Below are 17,878 nucleotides of genomic sequence, written 5' to 3' on the forward strand. Positions count from 1 at the left end.
ATTGGTGGGGCTCATGCTCAGGTTCCCAGACGCTGGCCGGATGGGTGGGCAACGGACGCTAGTCCTCCAGAGTGTCACTGTCTGATGGCTTCAGGTAATCACCCAATTTTCAGGCACAGATAATCTCTTTTCTCACTCCATTTTAATTTTCCAAAACAGACTCTCTGGAAAGAAAAGTCTGGAGAAATTGTGGAAACATGCCTCAGGGCAGGGCCTCTACAGCTTGCCCTGAGAACTGTGTCTGCCTCCATCTTTAGGAAGTATAGGCCCATCAGGTGTACATCCTCCCCACTTGCTGGCCCTCTCCTCCCACTACCACCTTCTTCTGGGAACAGGCCACCGTTACTCTTCTTTGATATTCTGCTATACTACCTGTCTAATACACCACTTTTCCTGCCTGATCTCAAGTTTCTCTGAGCTTGGTAAGAAAAAACAAACAAACAAACAAAAAAAACACTTTTCCCTCTCCTATGTCATCTGGCCTCTGTCCCATCTATGTCCCTCCCTTCAAAGTCAAGAATGTATGTATGTATGTATGTATGTATGAATGTATGTATGTGTGTGTATGTGTATATATGTGTGTGTGTGTGTGTGTGTATATATATATATATATATATATATATATATATATATATATATACACACACATACATACACAAAAAAACCTCCCAAAAACCAAAAAACCCTGCTTGATTTTACTTACTTATCTGTCTGTATGATTAGTGGTACTGGAGATGGACCCAGGGCTATAACAAACATTCTACCACTGAGCTACAACCCCAGCCTCTGCTGCCGGGTTTTAGATTTCACAGACTAATAAAATTTTAAAATACATTTGGGGTCAACTCAACCAAAAACCAAACAAACAAAAAACCCCAATCCTCAACTATCATCCTATTACTTAGAGCTGAGAGAACAGTTTATAAAGAAAGTAGTGCCCAGGCATGGTGGTGCACATATAACCCCAGTGACTCAGGAGGCTGAGGTGGGAGCATTGAAAGTTCAAGGCCAAGCTCAGCAACTTATTAGCACTTGGAGACTGTGTCTCAAAAAAAAAAAAAAAAAAAAGGGGGGGGGGGGTGGGGGGGTGGGGGGGCTGAGGATTAAGCTCAGTGGTAAAATGCCCCTGAGTTTAATCCCTACTACCAAAAAAAAAAAAAAAAAAAAAGACAAGAAACAAGAAAGCAACATGCAATGTCAGAGAAGGGTAGTCCATTCCAGTTAACTAAGGCTGAGTATGTGCACAGGCAGACCTTTTCTTCCTTCTGAAACTAGAAGTACAGTAAATGGGGTAAGCATATAAGAGGGATATTAACATAGTTTTCAAGATGCAGGGCATATATAAAGTTGTTCTGATTTCTTTTTGGAAGTAGAAGTTGCAACCTGTTTGGGATGAACTCATGACCTGGAGGCAGGCTCCTGCAGAAAGGGTGGATGAGGCTGAAAACAGGAACTGGTGTAAAGTTTGTATCTGACTGACTGGACCAGTTAGTACCCCTAACTCTAATGCTCAGGCCTTTGTGACAGGACATTTGAGGTTCAACCACTGTCTTGAGGAACTGACCTGAGAGGCCCCAAGAAAAGACCTACAGTTACATTTGGTGGGTGGAGGTAGGCCTGCTGTCCTATTACTAACCCTAAGTCCTGTAGGTCATCTCACTTTTTCCCTGCACATCACAACAAATGGCATTTCCGTGTGTCACTCTTAAGGGACACAGAAGTATACAGGAATAGCAGAGAAATGTGGGGAGCAGGAGAAAGCAAAACATGCCCTCAAACTCTACTTCAGAGATAAGAGATCTGTATCATAAAAAAATAGGATGCTAGAGATTGAGGTATAGTTCAGTAGTAGAGTTCTTGCCTAGCACATGCAAAGCCCTGGGTTCAATCTCAGCACTCATAAGAAAGAAAGGAAAAAAAAAAAAAGATGCTATGAAAAATGAATAGGAAAAAAAATTGAATTAAAAAAATCAAACAGACCTTCAAAAGAAGGTAAAAAAATAAGTCAAGGAAATCTTACAGAGAGTAGAACAGATTAAAAGATGGAAAATAGGGGAGAAAACATGAGATCAAATTTCTGATAAAGCAGAAAAAATAAAAAAGGTAGGAAATTATTAGACACATAAGTAAATTTCTAGAACTGAACAAACAGGCATTTCACATTGAAAAGGCACTTGATGCAAAACACAATAGATTAAAAAAAAAAAAAAAGGTTCAAACACTAAGACACACCAGGGATAGTAAAGCTCCTAAAAGTTTCTAGAAAGGAAAAAAAAAAAAAAGTCATATATGAAGAACTATGACTGGGAACATCGTAGACTTTTCAAGCTAAAAGATGATAGAGCAATGCCTCCAAGTGTCAAAAAGAAAATGTTCTCAGCCTAGAATTCTACATCCAGCACATGAAACAATACCCATATCAGTTAAGCATGGGGACAGAATAATAATGTCTTCAGATGCATAAGGACCGGAAAACCTGGCTATCCATGCACTTTCTTGGGAAGCTTTGAAGAATGTGCTCCATGCAAGTGAGAGAACTCAGAGGCAGTTACTGTGGAACTTAGGGGTCCATAGCAGAATGCGGAGGGGAGGAAGGGATGGGGCGAAGGGCCTGCAGGAACCTGGTGGGTACAGAGTGCTGTGGAGGATGGCGAAGATGGAGTGACCCTGGAAAGAATACCCAGGGGTCCACAGCAGACCTGGATACAACTGGTGATTACTGGTTAGAAAGAAAAAACCCTCCTCCACCCCTCATCCCACCCCCATAATAAGCATTAACTTGAAGAAAAAATATAAGTTAAAGAAAAAGGGAAATGTAATCGTAATTATAGTACATTCATCTTGGCAATGAACAATTTTTATGTTATTATAATATAGATACCAAGTCATCCAAAAATTATGAAAATGTCTCACCTAAAAAAATTATAAGACTATTATTTAGAGTAGAGAGAATACATACCAGGAAAAAACCCAAAATATTACCTCTGACCTACAGACCTTTTTTTTTTTTTTAAATAAAAGACTTTTAGTCCTTTTTTGGGGGGTGTATGTCAATTTAAAATATAGTTTTTAAAAAAATTAAGTTGTAGGTGGACATATACTTTTATTTTATTTATTTATATGTGGTGCTGAGGATCGAACCCAGGGCCTCACATGTGCTAGGCAAGCACTCTACCACTAAATCACAACTCTAGCCCTTAAAATATAGTTTTAAGATGATGCATCTTCCACTTACAATACAGTGCTTATAAGGTGTGATGGTATTTCTGTCCCCTGTGTACATTCCATTTTCAATTTCTGAGAATGCCCAGGAATTTACTATACAGCAGCCAACAGCTCAACTTTAAATCTGCCTCAGAATTTGCCACAAATTTGAGTCCTTTAGTGTTTTGCTGTGCGGAACCCATGCTACACCAGTATACAGACAGTATAATCAATCTTTTTAATAGTGGGCCCAGGGAAACAATTGCTGGATAGAGGAGCTCCATCCACTACCAGGGAAATTATTTCTAGCACTTTCGACATTTAAACCATATGCTACTTTGATGAAAATGTTTTTCTTCTAGTTCTGGGTTACTTTACCCAGGGATACTCTACCACTGAGCCACATCCCCAGGTCCTTTTAAAATATTTTATTTAGAGACAAGTCTTGCTAAGTTGTGTAGGGCCTTGCTAAATTGCCTAGACTGGCCTTGAATTTGTAATTCCCCCTGCCTCAGCCTCCCAAGCCACTGGTGTGCCATCGCACCTGGAATCTTTAAATTTGATTTTGAGACAAGGTCTTTCTTGCTAAGTTACCCATGCTGGCCTGCAGCTTGCAATCCTCCTGCTTCAGCCTCCCAAGGGTGGGATTATAGGCTTGCACCACTGTACCAGCTAAAATGAGTTTGACCAATCACCCTTTGAATTTACCCCTCCCAGCCAAATTCTCTTCCCATAACACATCACTCCCCCAATCTCAACATTTCGAGCTCTATGATGTTAATGAAATTCCCAAAGCCTAAAATATAGTTCAAATGTTTTGGCATGGTGTTTAAGGCTGCTCAGAATTGCCTTGGTCTTTCTGTTGTTTTGAGACAGAGTCTCACTATGTTGCCCAGGCTGGTTTTGAACTTCTGAGCTCAAGTGATCCTTCTGCCTCAGCCTCCTGAGTGCTGGGACTACAGGTACGCTTGGAGAGTGTCCTTGGTCTATCTTCACTGTCTCTATTGTGTCATTTCCTATCCTCTCACAGGTATTCTGTGCTCACGGCATTTCCCAACCCCCGGCCTATTCTCAGTTCCACAATATGTTAGTTACACTCCTTTCTCTGGGTCTTTGCACAAGTTGTTCGCTCTATGGAATTCTTACTCTGACTCCTTTTCCTTTATTTACTATTTTTGCAGTGCTAGGGATCAAATCCAGGGCCTCATGCATGGTAGGCAAGCACTTTACCACTGAGCTACACCCTCAGATTAAAACTCAGTCCAGTTGTCCTTCCTCTTGGAGGCCTGCCCCACCCCAGCCCATACTCCTAGTGTCCTCCTCATTAGGTACCAGGACAGTATAGTGGACACTTATGGCATGTACATGGTCCTTTCCACCTGGGTCTGGTCAAGCCCAGGTCTGTCTCTGGTTTGTTCCACGTTCCCCATAGTATGAAGTACATGTGTGCCACAAATTGGCAACAAGATAGCCTTGAGGGCAACAGACAAAGGGAGCCAACTGCTGGCTTCAACCAATATGCAGCTAGGCCCTAGTCCCCAATCACATGGGCCTAAGTAAATGTTAGGACCACATGGCTCCTTGGTCTCCCACCTCATCCCAATATATCTTGACCATCATCACTTTTAAACTCTCCTCTGATCAAAACAGGCAGTTAATGCAATGACCCCAAACACCTAGCAGCAAATCCAGGACACCTGTGTCATCTTCCAAAGAACTCAAATGCTAGCAAACAGCAACCAAAAAGAGAAGCAAGGATGTCTCATGTCATTCTTGCCACTGGGCTTGATTCAGTCCTAAAAGCTTCCAACTTGATGCAGTGAGCAGGGAGATCTTTTCTGTGAGCAACCATGTGGGTTAGAGCCAAGATGGTTCAAAATCTAAAGAACTATTGAAGTTAAAGCTTCTCCATCTTGGCTTAAGATGTTTTTGGGTTTTCTAGCATATGGGTTCATGCTGTAAAGATGGTTTTTAGTGTCGCAGAAGATATACTCCAGAAAAGATGTTTCAAAAGGTTTGAATGCAAACATAGATATTGGCTAGTACTGCTGTAATCAGAATGATCTTTCAAATACAACACACTGATTTTGTTGCTACCCTTTACAATTCTTTAGTGGTTTCTAATGGCCCATGGGCTGTAAGTCTAAACCCTTTTGTAGGGTTGCATTCAACTCTTTATGTTGGTTCCTCTTGCTCCGTTAAGCCCATTAATCCCTACTCCACACACGCCAACCAGGTGAACTAGCTGAAGTCCTCCAAATACTGCATACACTGTAGCTTCTGCCTGGAGTTACTGTCCTCAGCTTATTCCCTGAGAGGTCTCCTACTCTTCCTCCAATAGTCAGCTCCAGTCTCTGCCCTCCTCTGGCTTGTGCCCTCTTCCTCTGTGGCCCAATGGCACTTTGTACAGACCTCCATGGAGGCAATGTCACATTCATTATCACTATTTGTATTTCTTGTTGCCAAGCAGACTAAATTCCTTAAGGAAGATATTGATCTCTGAGTCCCTAACAATTAGCAGGTGCTCAATAAATGTCTCCTAGGCTCATAAATGAAACTTGACTTCTTCGATTTAATTTGTTCCCTTCTAGGGACTGGGTAATTAGGATAGGGGAGTTTTAAGGGAATGAGGCTGTGTTACAATAAGAGATCCCAACTCAGAAAAAAAATGTAAAATATAAGTGCAAAAAATACTACATTTGGGACTCGTCCAAATAAAATAATTTCTTATAGATTCCATTTTATGTATTACATACATCAGGGAAGGGGAAAATTTGGTCTCTGTAACTGGGTGATAAAACGAGTTTCATACAAAGCTGTCTCAGGGTGAGTAATTGGTGACAGCATTACACATCTTAAAAGCTTTTCAGAAATTCCATACACAAAGTCACTGCACAACCTCAAATGTCTTGAAATTCCATTCCACTGTTTTCCACATGCAGTTTCAGTCCCCCTCCACCTTAAATAAACACATTACCATTCTACTGTGGGGATTCTAAGATCTCCCTCCCTCTCTCACACAGAGACATTTTGACATGGGATTAGATTAAATCGCCTCAGTGTCTCTGACCTAGCAGCCTTTATGGCCACAGGAAGGGAAAGGGGGTGGGACTGCAGGCTTTGAAACCCAGTATGCACTAAGTCGGGTGGCTGCCCTTGGAAGAGAGATGATTAAATGCTGAGGTACAGTAATCAGGCTGGGATTGTCCCTGCATCTGCTCAGCCTGTCCCTGATTAGCCCTAATCTAGAGGCGCATGTTAATCCGAGATTGTATTCTGGGTCATTTCGATTGATAATGCAACAGGAAGCCCTTCATGTTCCACTTTAAAGGTTTGGAGTTATCCTTTTTCCTTTTCAGGGAGACCTTATACAATTCTAGAAATGACTCCCTTGGCATGTGTGTGGCACTCCTCAAAGCCCCCTCACATGGCCACTTATCTCTTGATTTCTGCTAGGACCTTGAGAAGGGTGGGTGTCCTTGCCTTTTACAAATCAAAAGCAAGCTCCTTTGGCAGAACCCTGGGCTCATCATGAAGATTTGTAATGTCCTTAAGACTTAGCACCCTAATACTTACTTTCTTCTTCTTCTTCTTTTTTTTTTTTGGTGCTGGGGATTGAACTCAGGGCTTATACATGTTAGGCAAGTACTCTACCAATGAGCTACATCCACAGCCCCAGCATCCCAGTTTTTCAAAGCTATAACGGAACCTTAGCATTCATTCAGTTTAGTAAATCCCATCCATTTTTTAAAAAAATATTTTTTGGTTGTCAGTGGACTTTTTTAAACATATAAGTTTTATTTTTTAAAAAGTAGCTGGGCCGGGGAGTGATGGTATACGCCTATAATCCCAGCAACTTGGAAGGCTGAGACAGGAGGATCACAAATCACAAGTTCAAGACAGCCTCAGCAACTTAGTAAGGCCCAGAGCAACTTAGTGAGATCCTGTCTCAAAATAAAAAATAAAAAGGGCTCAGGATATCACTCAGTGGTAAAGCCCCTCTGGGTTCAACCCTCAGCAACTAAAATAAATTAAATAAATAAAGAAATAAAAGTAGCTGGGTGGAGTGACATACACCAATAGTCCCAGCTGCTTGGGAGACTGAGGCAGGAGAATCGCCTGAGCCCAGGAATTTGAGGCCAGTTTGGGAGACATAGCAAGACCCCTTTTCAAACAACAACAATAACAAAAACAAACTAAATTTATAGTAAATCTAGGTGTCTAGGCCTTGGATCTGGGAGCCTTTCTATGCCCCAGAGTGCCTCTGACATCTAACACTCAGGCCAGTGGACCCAGAAGGGAGAGGACCATCGTCTTTGGCTCACTGCTGCCTCTCATCTCAGGCTTCATGATGAGGCATATGAAATTGGCCAAAATGGAAAAAAAGAGGTTAAAGGTGACTTAGAAACTTCAGATCCCAGCACAAGAATTTTCTTGCAGCCATTCCAAACTCTCTGGGAGAACTGCTGGCTCCAGAGCCATGCTTCTCTGCAAAGGACAATGAGGACTGACCCTGAATGATCTTTTTTAAAAAAAACCTGTTGGGTATCATTCTTGAGCCCAAATGGTGAAACACACTCCTCCCAGTCTTCCCTTATCTCCTTACCTCAGTAAGTGGCAATTACATCCTTCCCGTTGCTTGAGAAACTCAGAAGTCATCCTTGACTTCACATTCAATCCAGCAGTAAATCCTTCAATTCTCCCTTAAAATGTAAACTCAGAACTCAACACTTGTGTGGCTGCCCCCCTGGACAGGCACAATCACCTGGATTGCATCTTTGCTTCCTTTGAGATTGACCTGGTTTAGCCTGAGGAGGGATCTTCCAAAACTTCCGTACAAACTGATAGATATTGTGTGTGTGTGTGTGTGGTATGTGTGTATGTGTGTGTGTGAGAAAGAGAGAGAGAGAGAGAGAGAGAGAGAGAGAGAGAGAGAGAGAGAGAGAGAGAGAGAGAGAGATTATGTGAAAACTCCCAGGCCAGCTCTGGACACAAGTCCCACACTGTGTATATGCAACACCTTTCCTCTCTTCAAGTCCTGCATTTCAGGGGAGAACCTACAGGGAGACTGATAGCAAGACAAGTTTCTGCTTTGTCTTCTGGCTCTTCTCATCAGGGTGATTATTCCTTATGAGGTGTTGGTCAGTCTCTCTATCTCTAATAGTGGGATTTGAGACTTAAAGCTTTTAAGTGATAGGGAATATACTTTTGGACAGTGGATAATCTTTGCTTACCTCTCTAGTCATATTACATGGGACGCAGAGTGTGCTATCTACTCATAAGCCCAGCCTTGTCTTCTAATATAAGTTATCATTTGCTCACCTCAAGGGGCTTGGGCCTTGTGTTCTGCAAAATGGGGTTGTGAGGTTTTACTGTGGTACAGGATGGTAGCACCAAGGGAGCACTGTGGTAGACCGTAGACGCCAATGTGCATAACCATAAAGGTTAGGGTCACAGCCTTGCACACTCTGTGTATTTATCATTCATGAGCTGATCTACTCTGTTTGTGACCTCTCCTGAGATGATGAGTTTCGTCATCTGCCTGCTGTGTAATGGAATTTTCTTTCGTGAGTGTGTGTGTGTGTATGTATGTATGTGTGGCATTTATTATTTGGAGGAACTTATTTTCCTAAGACTTAACCTTTTAGTATTCTGATTTGATTTTAATCAAATTTTTAAAACCTACAAATCAGTCAGCTGAATCTTGAAACACTGTTTAGTTGAGCAAGTTTATCTAAGCCTTTCCCATAAACATCCTCCATTTCCCTTCATTACAACCATTATTTATCCCTCAATGTATCCCAAACACCACGTATACTTAGGCAGTACAAGCACCTCAGCCTACATTTATCTCCTGCCAAACTAAGTCCTACACTTGCAACAGTTTCCACATTTTCTCACAGCTCCACGACCCTGTGATTTTACTGTTTCCACCATTCACTGGCACCAGCTCTGTACTGATCTGCTTCCAAGTAGTTAAGGCTTTTCTTTCTATAACTCTGCTTACTTAAGCTGCCAGTAGGACTATGTTGTTAAATACTGAGCAATTTTGGCACTATTGAGGCCCTGATATAACTTACAATTGATCACAGCCTTCACAATTTTCAGTAACTGAACTACATCCCCTCTAGCCTGGCCCTCCACAAACTGAAGAGCCTTGAAGCCTTTCACTGTGCTTCAGAGTAAAGTCTGACTTCTCCACAAGAACTTTTTTTTTTTTTTGGTGGTACTGGGGATCAAACCCAGGGCTTCACATATACATGCTAGGCAAGCACTCTATCACTCAGCTACACCTCCAGCAACCCCGACCCTTTATTTTGTGATGCTAGGAATTGAACCCAAGGCCTTCTGCATGCAAGGCAAGCACTCTACCAACTAAGCTACATCCCTAGTCCTTTTTAAAAATTTTATTTTTGATAGTCTCACTAAGTTACATAGACTGGCCTTGAACTTGTGATCCTCCTACCTCAGCCTCCCAAGTAGTTGGGATCCTAGGAGTGTGCCACTGTATCCGGCCCCATAACAACATTTCTTAAGGTGCTGTAGTCAAATCCTGTATGGAAGTTCTTCTCATGGTTGAGTAAAATAGACTTTTATTTCCATCGAAGCCTTCCTCGTCAGAAAGACCTACATGTGAATCTTGATTTTGCCATTTAATACCTTGTGAGCCTCTGTTTTCTGATGTTTAAAATGGTAATTACAAATCTCACGGGGCTGTCGAACCAGATTTGTCAACACAAGTAAAGTTTAGTATAGTGCCTGGAACACAGCAGGTCTACAGTAAGTATCAGCTGCTTTTCAAAGATGACTTTGAATGAGAAGTGTGAGGAAATCTAGTTGAGGTCATCGATGTTCTCTCAGGAAACAGAAGAGAGGCAGAGGTAGCATGTATCTTGCAAGAGTGACTTGCAGAGGAAGCACATCATTCACCAAAGGCCTTTGAAGACGTAAAGATTAGAGCTAAAACCATGGAATCAGGCAGATGGACCAGCAGGCAGCTTCTTCTCTGAAATGAAGCCAGTGGTCACAACTGGCACTGGAACTCATCATAATGGAGACGAAGTAGTTGCTAATTCCGTGCAGTGGTAAGTGACTAATCAAGGCTAAAGCACCCATCAATATTAAGAACGTTAAAAATATAATCAGGAGTTGGGAGTGTAGCTCAGTGGTAGAGTGCTTCTCTCTCTCTCTCTCTCTCTCTCACACACACACACACACAATATCAGGGGCAATATGATATGATGTCATCACTGACAAATTTCTAACCTCCAGAAACTAACTGCATAGGCATAAGCCAAATGGTACAGGCTACAGGTCTGGTTGGTTACCCAGCACCATGGCTTACCCTATTCCCATCCTCCCTATAGGGCAGGACAGGCAACCTGTGAAAGAATGGACCTTTCATGTGTTCTCCCACCCTGGGGAACCTTTAGGAATTGTTTGCTGTAACTGACTCTTTCAGTCAGAAGGCCTTCTGTGTTGGCCATGGAAATATTTTTAGTTGGGAGAAAAATACTGATGTTGTAAGAGAAAAACAGAAAGCTAAACAAATAATATACACAACGATTGGTGGAAGGAAAATTTATGGTAAAATGCCTCCTGTAGCTTATTGAGATGAAAGCTAACTATATACACCAGGAAAACACTGGTTTAAATGGGGAACTAGAAGACTGTGACTGGAAAGTATAAGAATAAACAAGCAAGGAATGATACCAACAATTATATTAAGTAACTTCTAAAGTTTTTAAGAGCCTTCAAGGATATCTACAAGTGTTTTCCAGGGGTGACAGGAAGGAGGAAAGTCCTTTGAAATTTTTCATTTGAAGGCTTGGGAAATATTTACATCAGTGGCTGATCTCAAGGAGATACTGGTACAGAAGTGGAAGAAGAGAGAAGGAAAACAGATATAGAAACTAGTCCAGGAAACAGGCAGTAGACAGGCTGAGAGTAACGAATCAGGACCAGAGGGAAAACAGATAGATGTAGGGCAAGAACAGGGAGGAAAGAAAAAGAATGTTAATATCAAATCAAAAGGAGGTCCAGGTAACCCTTATCATAGTAAGACAAGAGAGAAAAAGAGAAAGCATTTCCTCCCTGTGCTTCTGTTATATCAGCTGCTTTTGGGACATTTAATCTTCCTTTTCCGTGCTTTCTAAGTCCAAGGCTTTTGGCTGCATTTGGGGGATTTATGGATTAAAATATGCCTTACATCTGGCAATACTGAATATTCTCATGAAACCAAGAGCAGCCTCACAGGTGCCCTGGCATGCTGGACACTTTTGAGCACCTGATCATGCTAGATAATCTAGAGACACATTTAGAAAAACTGTTGGGGGCGGGATGGGGTGTTGGTAACATTCACAGAAGTGACTCTGTCTGGTCAGGAAAGTGTCACTCTGTCCTTCACCTGCTTTTTGCAGACTACTAGGAACTTCTTGGTGCCCCCCCCACCCCCCAACATACCATCCTATAAGCCAAATGTCAAAATTGAATTCATTTTTACTTCATTAGTAAATGTACCTCAAAATATGTGTGTGTGTGTGTGTGTGTATGTGTGTATTTGGTGCTGGGGATTGAACCCAGGGCCTTGTGCATGCAAGGCAAGCATTCTATCAACTGAATTATATCCCCAGCCCTCAAAACACATTTTTATGATATAATTTTCCTCTTGAAATTACTGGAGATGCCCAGAAACATTATGAAATCATAGTTTTGTCCCTTAAAACTTAAAACCACTGTGGTTGGGTTGGGGATATACCTCAGTTGGTAGAGTGCCTGCCCTGCATGCACAAGGCCCTAGATTCAATCAATTCCCAGCACCACACACACACACACACACACACAAAAAAAAAAAAAAAGAAAGAAAGAAAGAAATTATGGTTTATTATCCTGGAGACTGAGCTCTCAGTGTGGGGCTGGGGCTGAACTAGCTAACTTCTAGGCCAACTGACCTGACCAGGAAAGCTTTAAACTGAAAATGGTGGGAAAGAAAAGCATTCCACTAAAGCTTGTGGAATATGCAGCTGCTCAGGACATCTGATCTGACTGCACAGAGAAGGGCAGGGTGTGCCCAGTAAATTCCAACAAGAGATTTCTGGGTGGAAGGGTAAGATCAGCATCTGAGGCCTCCAAAGCCCATGTACTAGTGATGGTACAATGGGTTCAAAGTGTGTACCAGGACTTTTAAGGAGAAAGCAGAGCGGAGATGATGGGACTTCAGAAGAAAACTATCACACTATATAAGGGCTCGTAATAGTAAGGTATAAAAATGAAGAATAGGCCCACACAAGAGTTACCCAGAAGTTAGGGATGGAGATTTATTTTTCTGTTATTATTTTCAAACTTTTTATTATGAAAAATTTCAAATAGGCATGAGCAAGAATGGTACAACGAATTCTCCTGTGCCCATTACACAGCCCTGCCTCTTCTATCTGACCAGGGATAGACAAGGCAAGGAAGCTTCCAATGATGTACTCTTGGTTTTCAATCCCTTCACTTGGCATAATCTGTAAAGCATTATTTATTAATCTCAAACTTTCTAAGAGCATACCAAGGGCAGAATGACATTTGCTATAGGTAGTACAATACCTAAAGGCAGATAGTAAAGTGGACAGTTATGGGGTTTGAGAGTCACACAGAAGCCTATCCCAGTAGGCTTCCTCATTTTTTTTTTTTTTAACCAGTCCCTTTTATTGGGCGTTGATTCTCAGGATGTGAAAAGATACAGCAATGATTAAGTTCAAGGCAGTCATGGTTAGGAGTCCAGAGTACCCTGCGCACTGGCCCCTCTTCAGTGGTATCTGAGTCACTGCTCACATTTGTGTTCCTTGTAAGAAAGGCAGTAGTTGAAAAGCAGTAAGCTGCCAGCACCATGTTAATTCCAGCGATGCTTTTTCTTCACGCTGACATATTGTTGTGACACGGCAGTAACCTCTTTGAACGGCTCCAACCACGCCTCTAGGGGTGAAATCCCACATCAATGTCCAGCTTGGCAGCTGCCCTAGCTTGACATCCATGAGTTTCTTCTTTGCTATTACGACTGATGCCATCTTGGAATTTGGGTGTCCACTGAGGCTAGTAAATTCATCTTGCTCAAGTACTTATTCTCCCTCTCCTATCTGAATGTACTTGGCAAAGCCAAATTGTCACTGGGGACAAGTTCTTTATGAAAGAACCCCAGCTAATCAGTGAAAAAGGAATGATAACATTAGAAATATCCAATTTTCAATGGTTACTAAAGCTAGGTGACGGACGACGGGGACTGCATTGTAGAGGAATTACACCATCCACGTAGGAAGCAGAGCCTGGAGTGGTAGCCTTGAAGTTACTCCACCCTCAGCTGCTTCCTCTTTTCCCCAAAGATGAACCCACCTGCGGCCTTCTTGTCAGGATCCACTTGCAACCTCCACAGTCTGCCATAAAGAGGCCTGACAAGAACACAGAACTGTTAAAAGGCACCGGGCAACTTGGGCTACCAGAACCTGCTGCGGCTCCGCAGCCTCCCACATACCCCATATCACAGGGCATACGCATGGCATGTCTGATGTCCACCCATGGGGTGTTTAACAAATCCTTTGGTAAACATGTCAGCTTGCTGAGTGCTTACAGTGCACATGTTTATAAAACATACCTTACAGTCAACTTGGATGAGCTGAAGCAAGAGTAGGTCAGTTCCCTTTACTTCCCCCTCTAAACTCATATTTGTGATGTGGTTTTCTTGTAGCAGACTTACCTTCCTAATTATGCCTTCCCTAAGCTAATATGAAGACTAATTGGTATTCCCTAAGTACCCAGCAGCTGGGTTGGGGGTGGAGGAGATGGTCCTGGCTTACACTGGCTTGCTTAGAGAAACTGTCCAAGGATTTAAAATGTGTCACGAGTAATCTGCATGACAGATAATCTGTATGTGACGACTAAGATTTGTCTATATTTACATTTATAAAACCCACAGGCCACTTTGGCCTCTTTCTTTTCTTTTTTTTCCTTTTCTTTTTTTTTTGTGGTACATCGGGATTTGTGGTAGTAGGTTAGAAACTAGGGCATTTACCATTGAATTACATTCCCAGCCCTTTTTGTTTTTAAAAATCTGAGATAGGGTCTTGCTAAGTTGTCCAAGCTGGCCTTGAACTTGCAATCTTCCTGCCTCAACCTCCCAAGAAGCTGGTATTACTGGTATATACCACACTTTTGATTTCTTAGGGCTCCTATGAGCATATGTAACATTATGTTTATAAGATTTAAGTTACCGAGAGAAAAAATCCAGTCCAAATTTGAGGTAATAATAATAATATGGACTTTCTCCCAGGAGTATAATGGCTACTGGAGGCAGACTACAGGAAGAAGCAAGAATAAAGGCACATCTTGGTTCCAAGGGCTGCAAAGAAGGGCAGGTGCTAGCAGCCCACTGCTCTACTCCCAGAAGTGTGTCCACACACCATTTTGTCTACTCAATGAACAATTCATATATGTAGTATTTACGTGTCCTATTGTTAGAGGCTGTTTAAGGAGAAAAGAACTCTCTGTTCCAAAAGCACAGTGATGAAGTGACTAAAACTTAAGGAAGAAAAAATCAGGGAGAGAGTTCAAATTGGACATTCCTAAAATTAGATTCCTTTCTCATTTGCTGTAATTCAGAATTTCTTATTTCTTTTTATGAGATGTAGGGTAGGGAAATTTTTTTTTTTGGCAGAGCTAGGACTTGAGCCCAGAGCCAGATGCATGCTAAGCAAGCTTTCTACCATTGACCTATACTCCTAGTCCTTTTTTTAAATTATTATTTTAATTTTTTTTGTTTTGAGATAGGAGCTCCCTAAGTTGCCAAGTCTGCTCCAGAACTTTTGATCTTTCTGTTTCAGTTTCCCAATTATAGGTGTTTGCCACTTAACTCAGCTAAGGATGATATTCTTGGATGAAAAACATTTTAAAATATGAAAAAACGAAGAACAGGCTAGGTAGTAACATGGCTGGAAGGAGTTGTTCAGAAACATTCAAATTTCTTTTCCCCCCTCCACCAAGATAAATAGAAATTCCAAGACCTCCTGAAGCAGTCAACACATTTCAAGAGGTTCAGACCAATCTCTAAAAGCACCAACCACTAGAATTCCCTGTTAACAATGAACACATTCTATTTGTGTGCTGTACAACATTGTGGCTACACAGCAATTGAAGATGACTGATGTGACTGAGGAACTAAATTTTTAATTTTATTTATTTTAATTAATTCAAGTTTAAAAATTATAATGATCTAAATCTTTCCAGTTTCTACTATGCCAGACTCCACATCATAAATGTGCATCAGACACACACACACACACACACACAGTATAACACTATAAGAATTGCCTTTGTTTGGATGGAAACTCAGTCTGAACTTGGATACCTTGTATTTCCCTTATTTATATCATGGTTCTTTCCTATATTGCTTATTTCCTCAACTTTTAAATGCTCTCCAGCCCCTTAGGCCCATATGTGAGAAACTTTATCAGCATTTAAGAACAATTCAGTGTAGCTGTAAGCAGTAAGGAGATGCTGGACCAGGCAAAGTCAGAAGAATTGCTGGACACCTCTTTAGTGAGCCAATCTGATAGCAACGCCTTTGTAGTCTTGCTCAGAGCAGTGTCTCAGTTTCCATATTGAGACCCCTTCAATGATTCTCAGATCTAATTGCTGGCTTTACAACGGCAAAGATGTTTTTATCAATTTCATTTTGAAAACCCCACTTAGGCTCTGAAAATCTCTAAATTGGGGTCTTAATAGAAGACTTGGTGTAATTATAATGTCACAGGCAATAGTGATAACAAAGCAAAACCAACATGTCTCCTTGCTGGGTCTTTGCTCTCAGTCTGACCAACAGGAGGAGAAAAGAGGCTTTGTCAGGAACAGATGTGCAGTGGGAGGCCCCGGGAAAGTAGATCTGTTGAATGAAGCAGGTGCCACTTAGATATTCACTTTACTGACTCCAACCACAACCCCCTTCATTTGATATCCTGCTCCTGGCAGGAGGATGGAGAGAGAGCATCACACAAAGAGGAAGCGTGTTTATCCTGTTCAGATTACTACTTCTGTCAGGCTGCTGCTGTTGGGTTCTGCACATTTGCTCTTTATTAAAGCAAATGGCAGAACTGGGCTCTGGGAAGTGAATCCCTATATTTATACAGGTAACCTGAGAGCCAGAGGGCCCCACACCATCCTGGCTGCGATGTGCAAGCTATTAGAGTTAATAACAGTGCACTGACATTCCTTCAAAATCCTAATGGAAATGAAAACAAAAAGAGGAAAGTCTCCTCTACTCAAGAACCTTAAAAATTTAATTCTGTAAGAATGTCCTATTATGATATTCTAGTTCCTGTGTGAACAGTGACAAGTGCCTCCTTTACACACTCACTTAAAACTTACTTTTTCATCCATGATTTGCACAAAAGTGACTCCAATTAAACTTGTCCAATTATGGCTCTGGATTTAGTGTATACATATAAAGTCCCTTTAGAGAATGCTGATGACAGGCACTGAGATTCTGTCTGTTTTGGTTTCCTGTCATTCTGTAGGCATGACCCCCAGCTAAAGGAGCTGGAATCATTCTAGACTTTTTTATACATTGAGTCTCAGAAAGATCTGAAGACCTAAGAGGAAGGTGAATGAGATACGGAAGCATTCAACTTGGTGTCCAAGTGCCAGATGGCAGAAACCTTCTAGGAAACTCTGCCTAGCAGCCCTGATTCAAGTCTTCTGCTCAGAATGTCCCTAGCTCAGATTGGTGTCCTGTTCATAGAATGTTCCCCAAGCTGGAAATACATGAAAGTCTGTAGAGCAGATGAAGGCATGCCAGGTTGGCTTGTCAATAGGTACTAATTCCTTCTGAGGCCCTGAGGAGTCAACTGGAGACATCCAGCCTTTAATATAGACAGTACCTCAAATCTACAATTGAAGGCCATGGCCATGGCTCAGATGAATACTCAGAATAGTGACTAAGGTCTAGTGGCCTACCATTTCATTGTGAAGGCCCGCTATGCCCCTTTTGTTCTATAGTTTTTAAATCTTTGAGCAGTGGAGCCTAGATTAGCAATTCCTGGTGTACAAATAATGAATGTTTGAGACCATACCAGTTTATAAAGACAGAGGGAGAATGACACATCCCCTTGGGACTTGCAGACTGTGCAAGGAGAAAATGGGCTAAGCCTATGCTGAGGGACAGGAGATCTCTCACCGGGCAGTGCTGCTCCTTCTGAAGGTTCACAGTCTAACACCTTTGTAGGAGGAGAAACAAAGAATCCTCCAACTGGAAGCCCCTTTAGTTGTGGGGTCATGCCTACGGAATGACAGGAAAGGCCTGGAAATTCTGAGTCTCATGTGACTGAGAGATATACTACACTTTCATCAGAAAATTCCTGAAGTAGAGATTCTCAGTGTGAAATTCATTATGTCCTCCCCACAAACAAAAACTTACAGGTCCAGGTCTTAAGAATGTTTCCCAGAAATGTGAAGACTGAACCCTCTGAAGACTGATTCCCTTCCCCTTCAGTATGAGTTTTAATAATAATGATAATGGCAATAACAACAACAGTAATACTAGTAGGGCTGATAGTTAATAGTTACTGCATGCTCAGGCACTAAACAGAGTAGCAACAAATAGTCTGCTACTCCCAAATTAGTGCCACAATTACATCTTCCTGAATGG

The 17,878-nt window shown here is 41.7% G+C and overlaps 1 protein-coding gene across 15 annotated transcripts in view; it reads right to left on the reverse strand.

Annotated features, from left to right (window-relative positions):
• Nrf1 (nuclear respiratory factor 1) overlaps window positions 1–17,878 on the reverse strand; it is a 139,771-nt gene that overhangs the window by 2,047 nt on the left and 119,846 nt on the right. For 2 of the 15 annotated variants that reach the window (XM_046455062.2, XM_058582845.1), the window contains 2 exons: window positions 13,576–13,631; window positions 12,497–13,161 (listed from right to left, as the gene is read on the reverse strand). The exons of 11 other annotated variants lie outside the window; for them this stretch is intronic. In XM_046455062.2, the coding sequence (XP_046311018.1) occupies window positions 13,102–13,161; window positions 13,576–13,631 (116 nt within the window). In that variant the 3' untranslated portion in view covers window positions 12,497–13,101. Of the gene's footprint in view, window positions 1–12,496; window positions 13,632–17,878 lie in introns of those variants that run through there. 2 more of the 15 variants (XM_058582846.1, XM_058582850.1) reach the window with 2 other exon arrangements.

Source organism: Marmota monax, unplaced genomic scaffold, assembly GCF_021218885.2.
Source record: "Marmota monax isolate L192 unplaced genomic scaffold, Marmota_monax_Labrador192_F-V1.1 WCK01_AAM20220418_F8-fsc00131, whole genome shotgun sequence".
Taxonomy (NCBI): Eukaryota; Metazoa; Chordata; class Mammalia; order Rodentia; family Sciuridae; genus Marmota; species Marmota monax.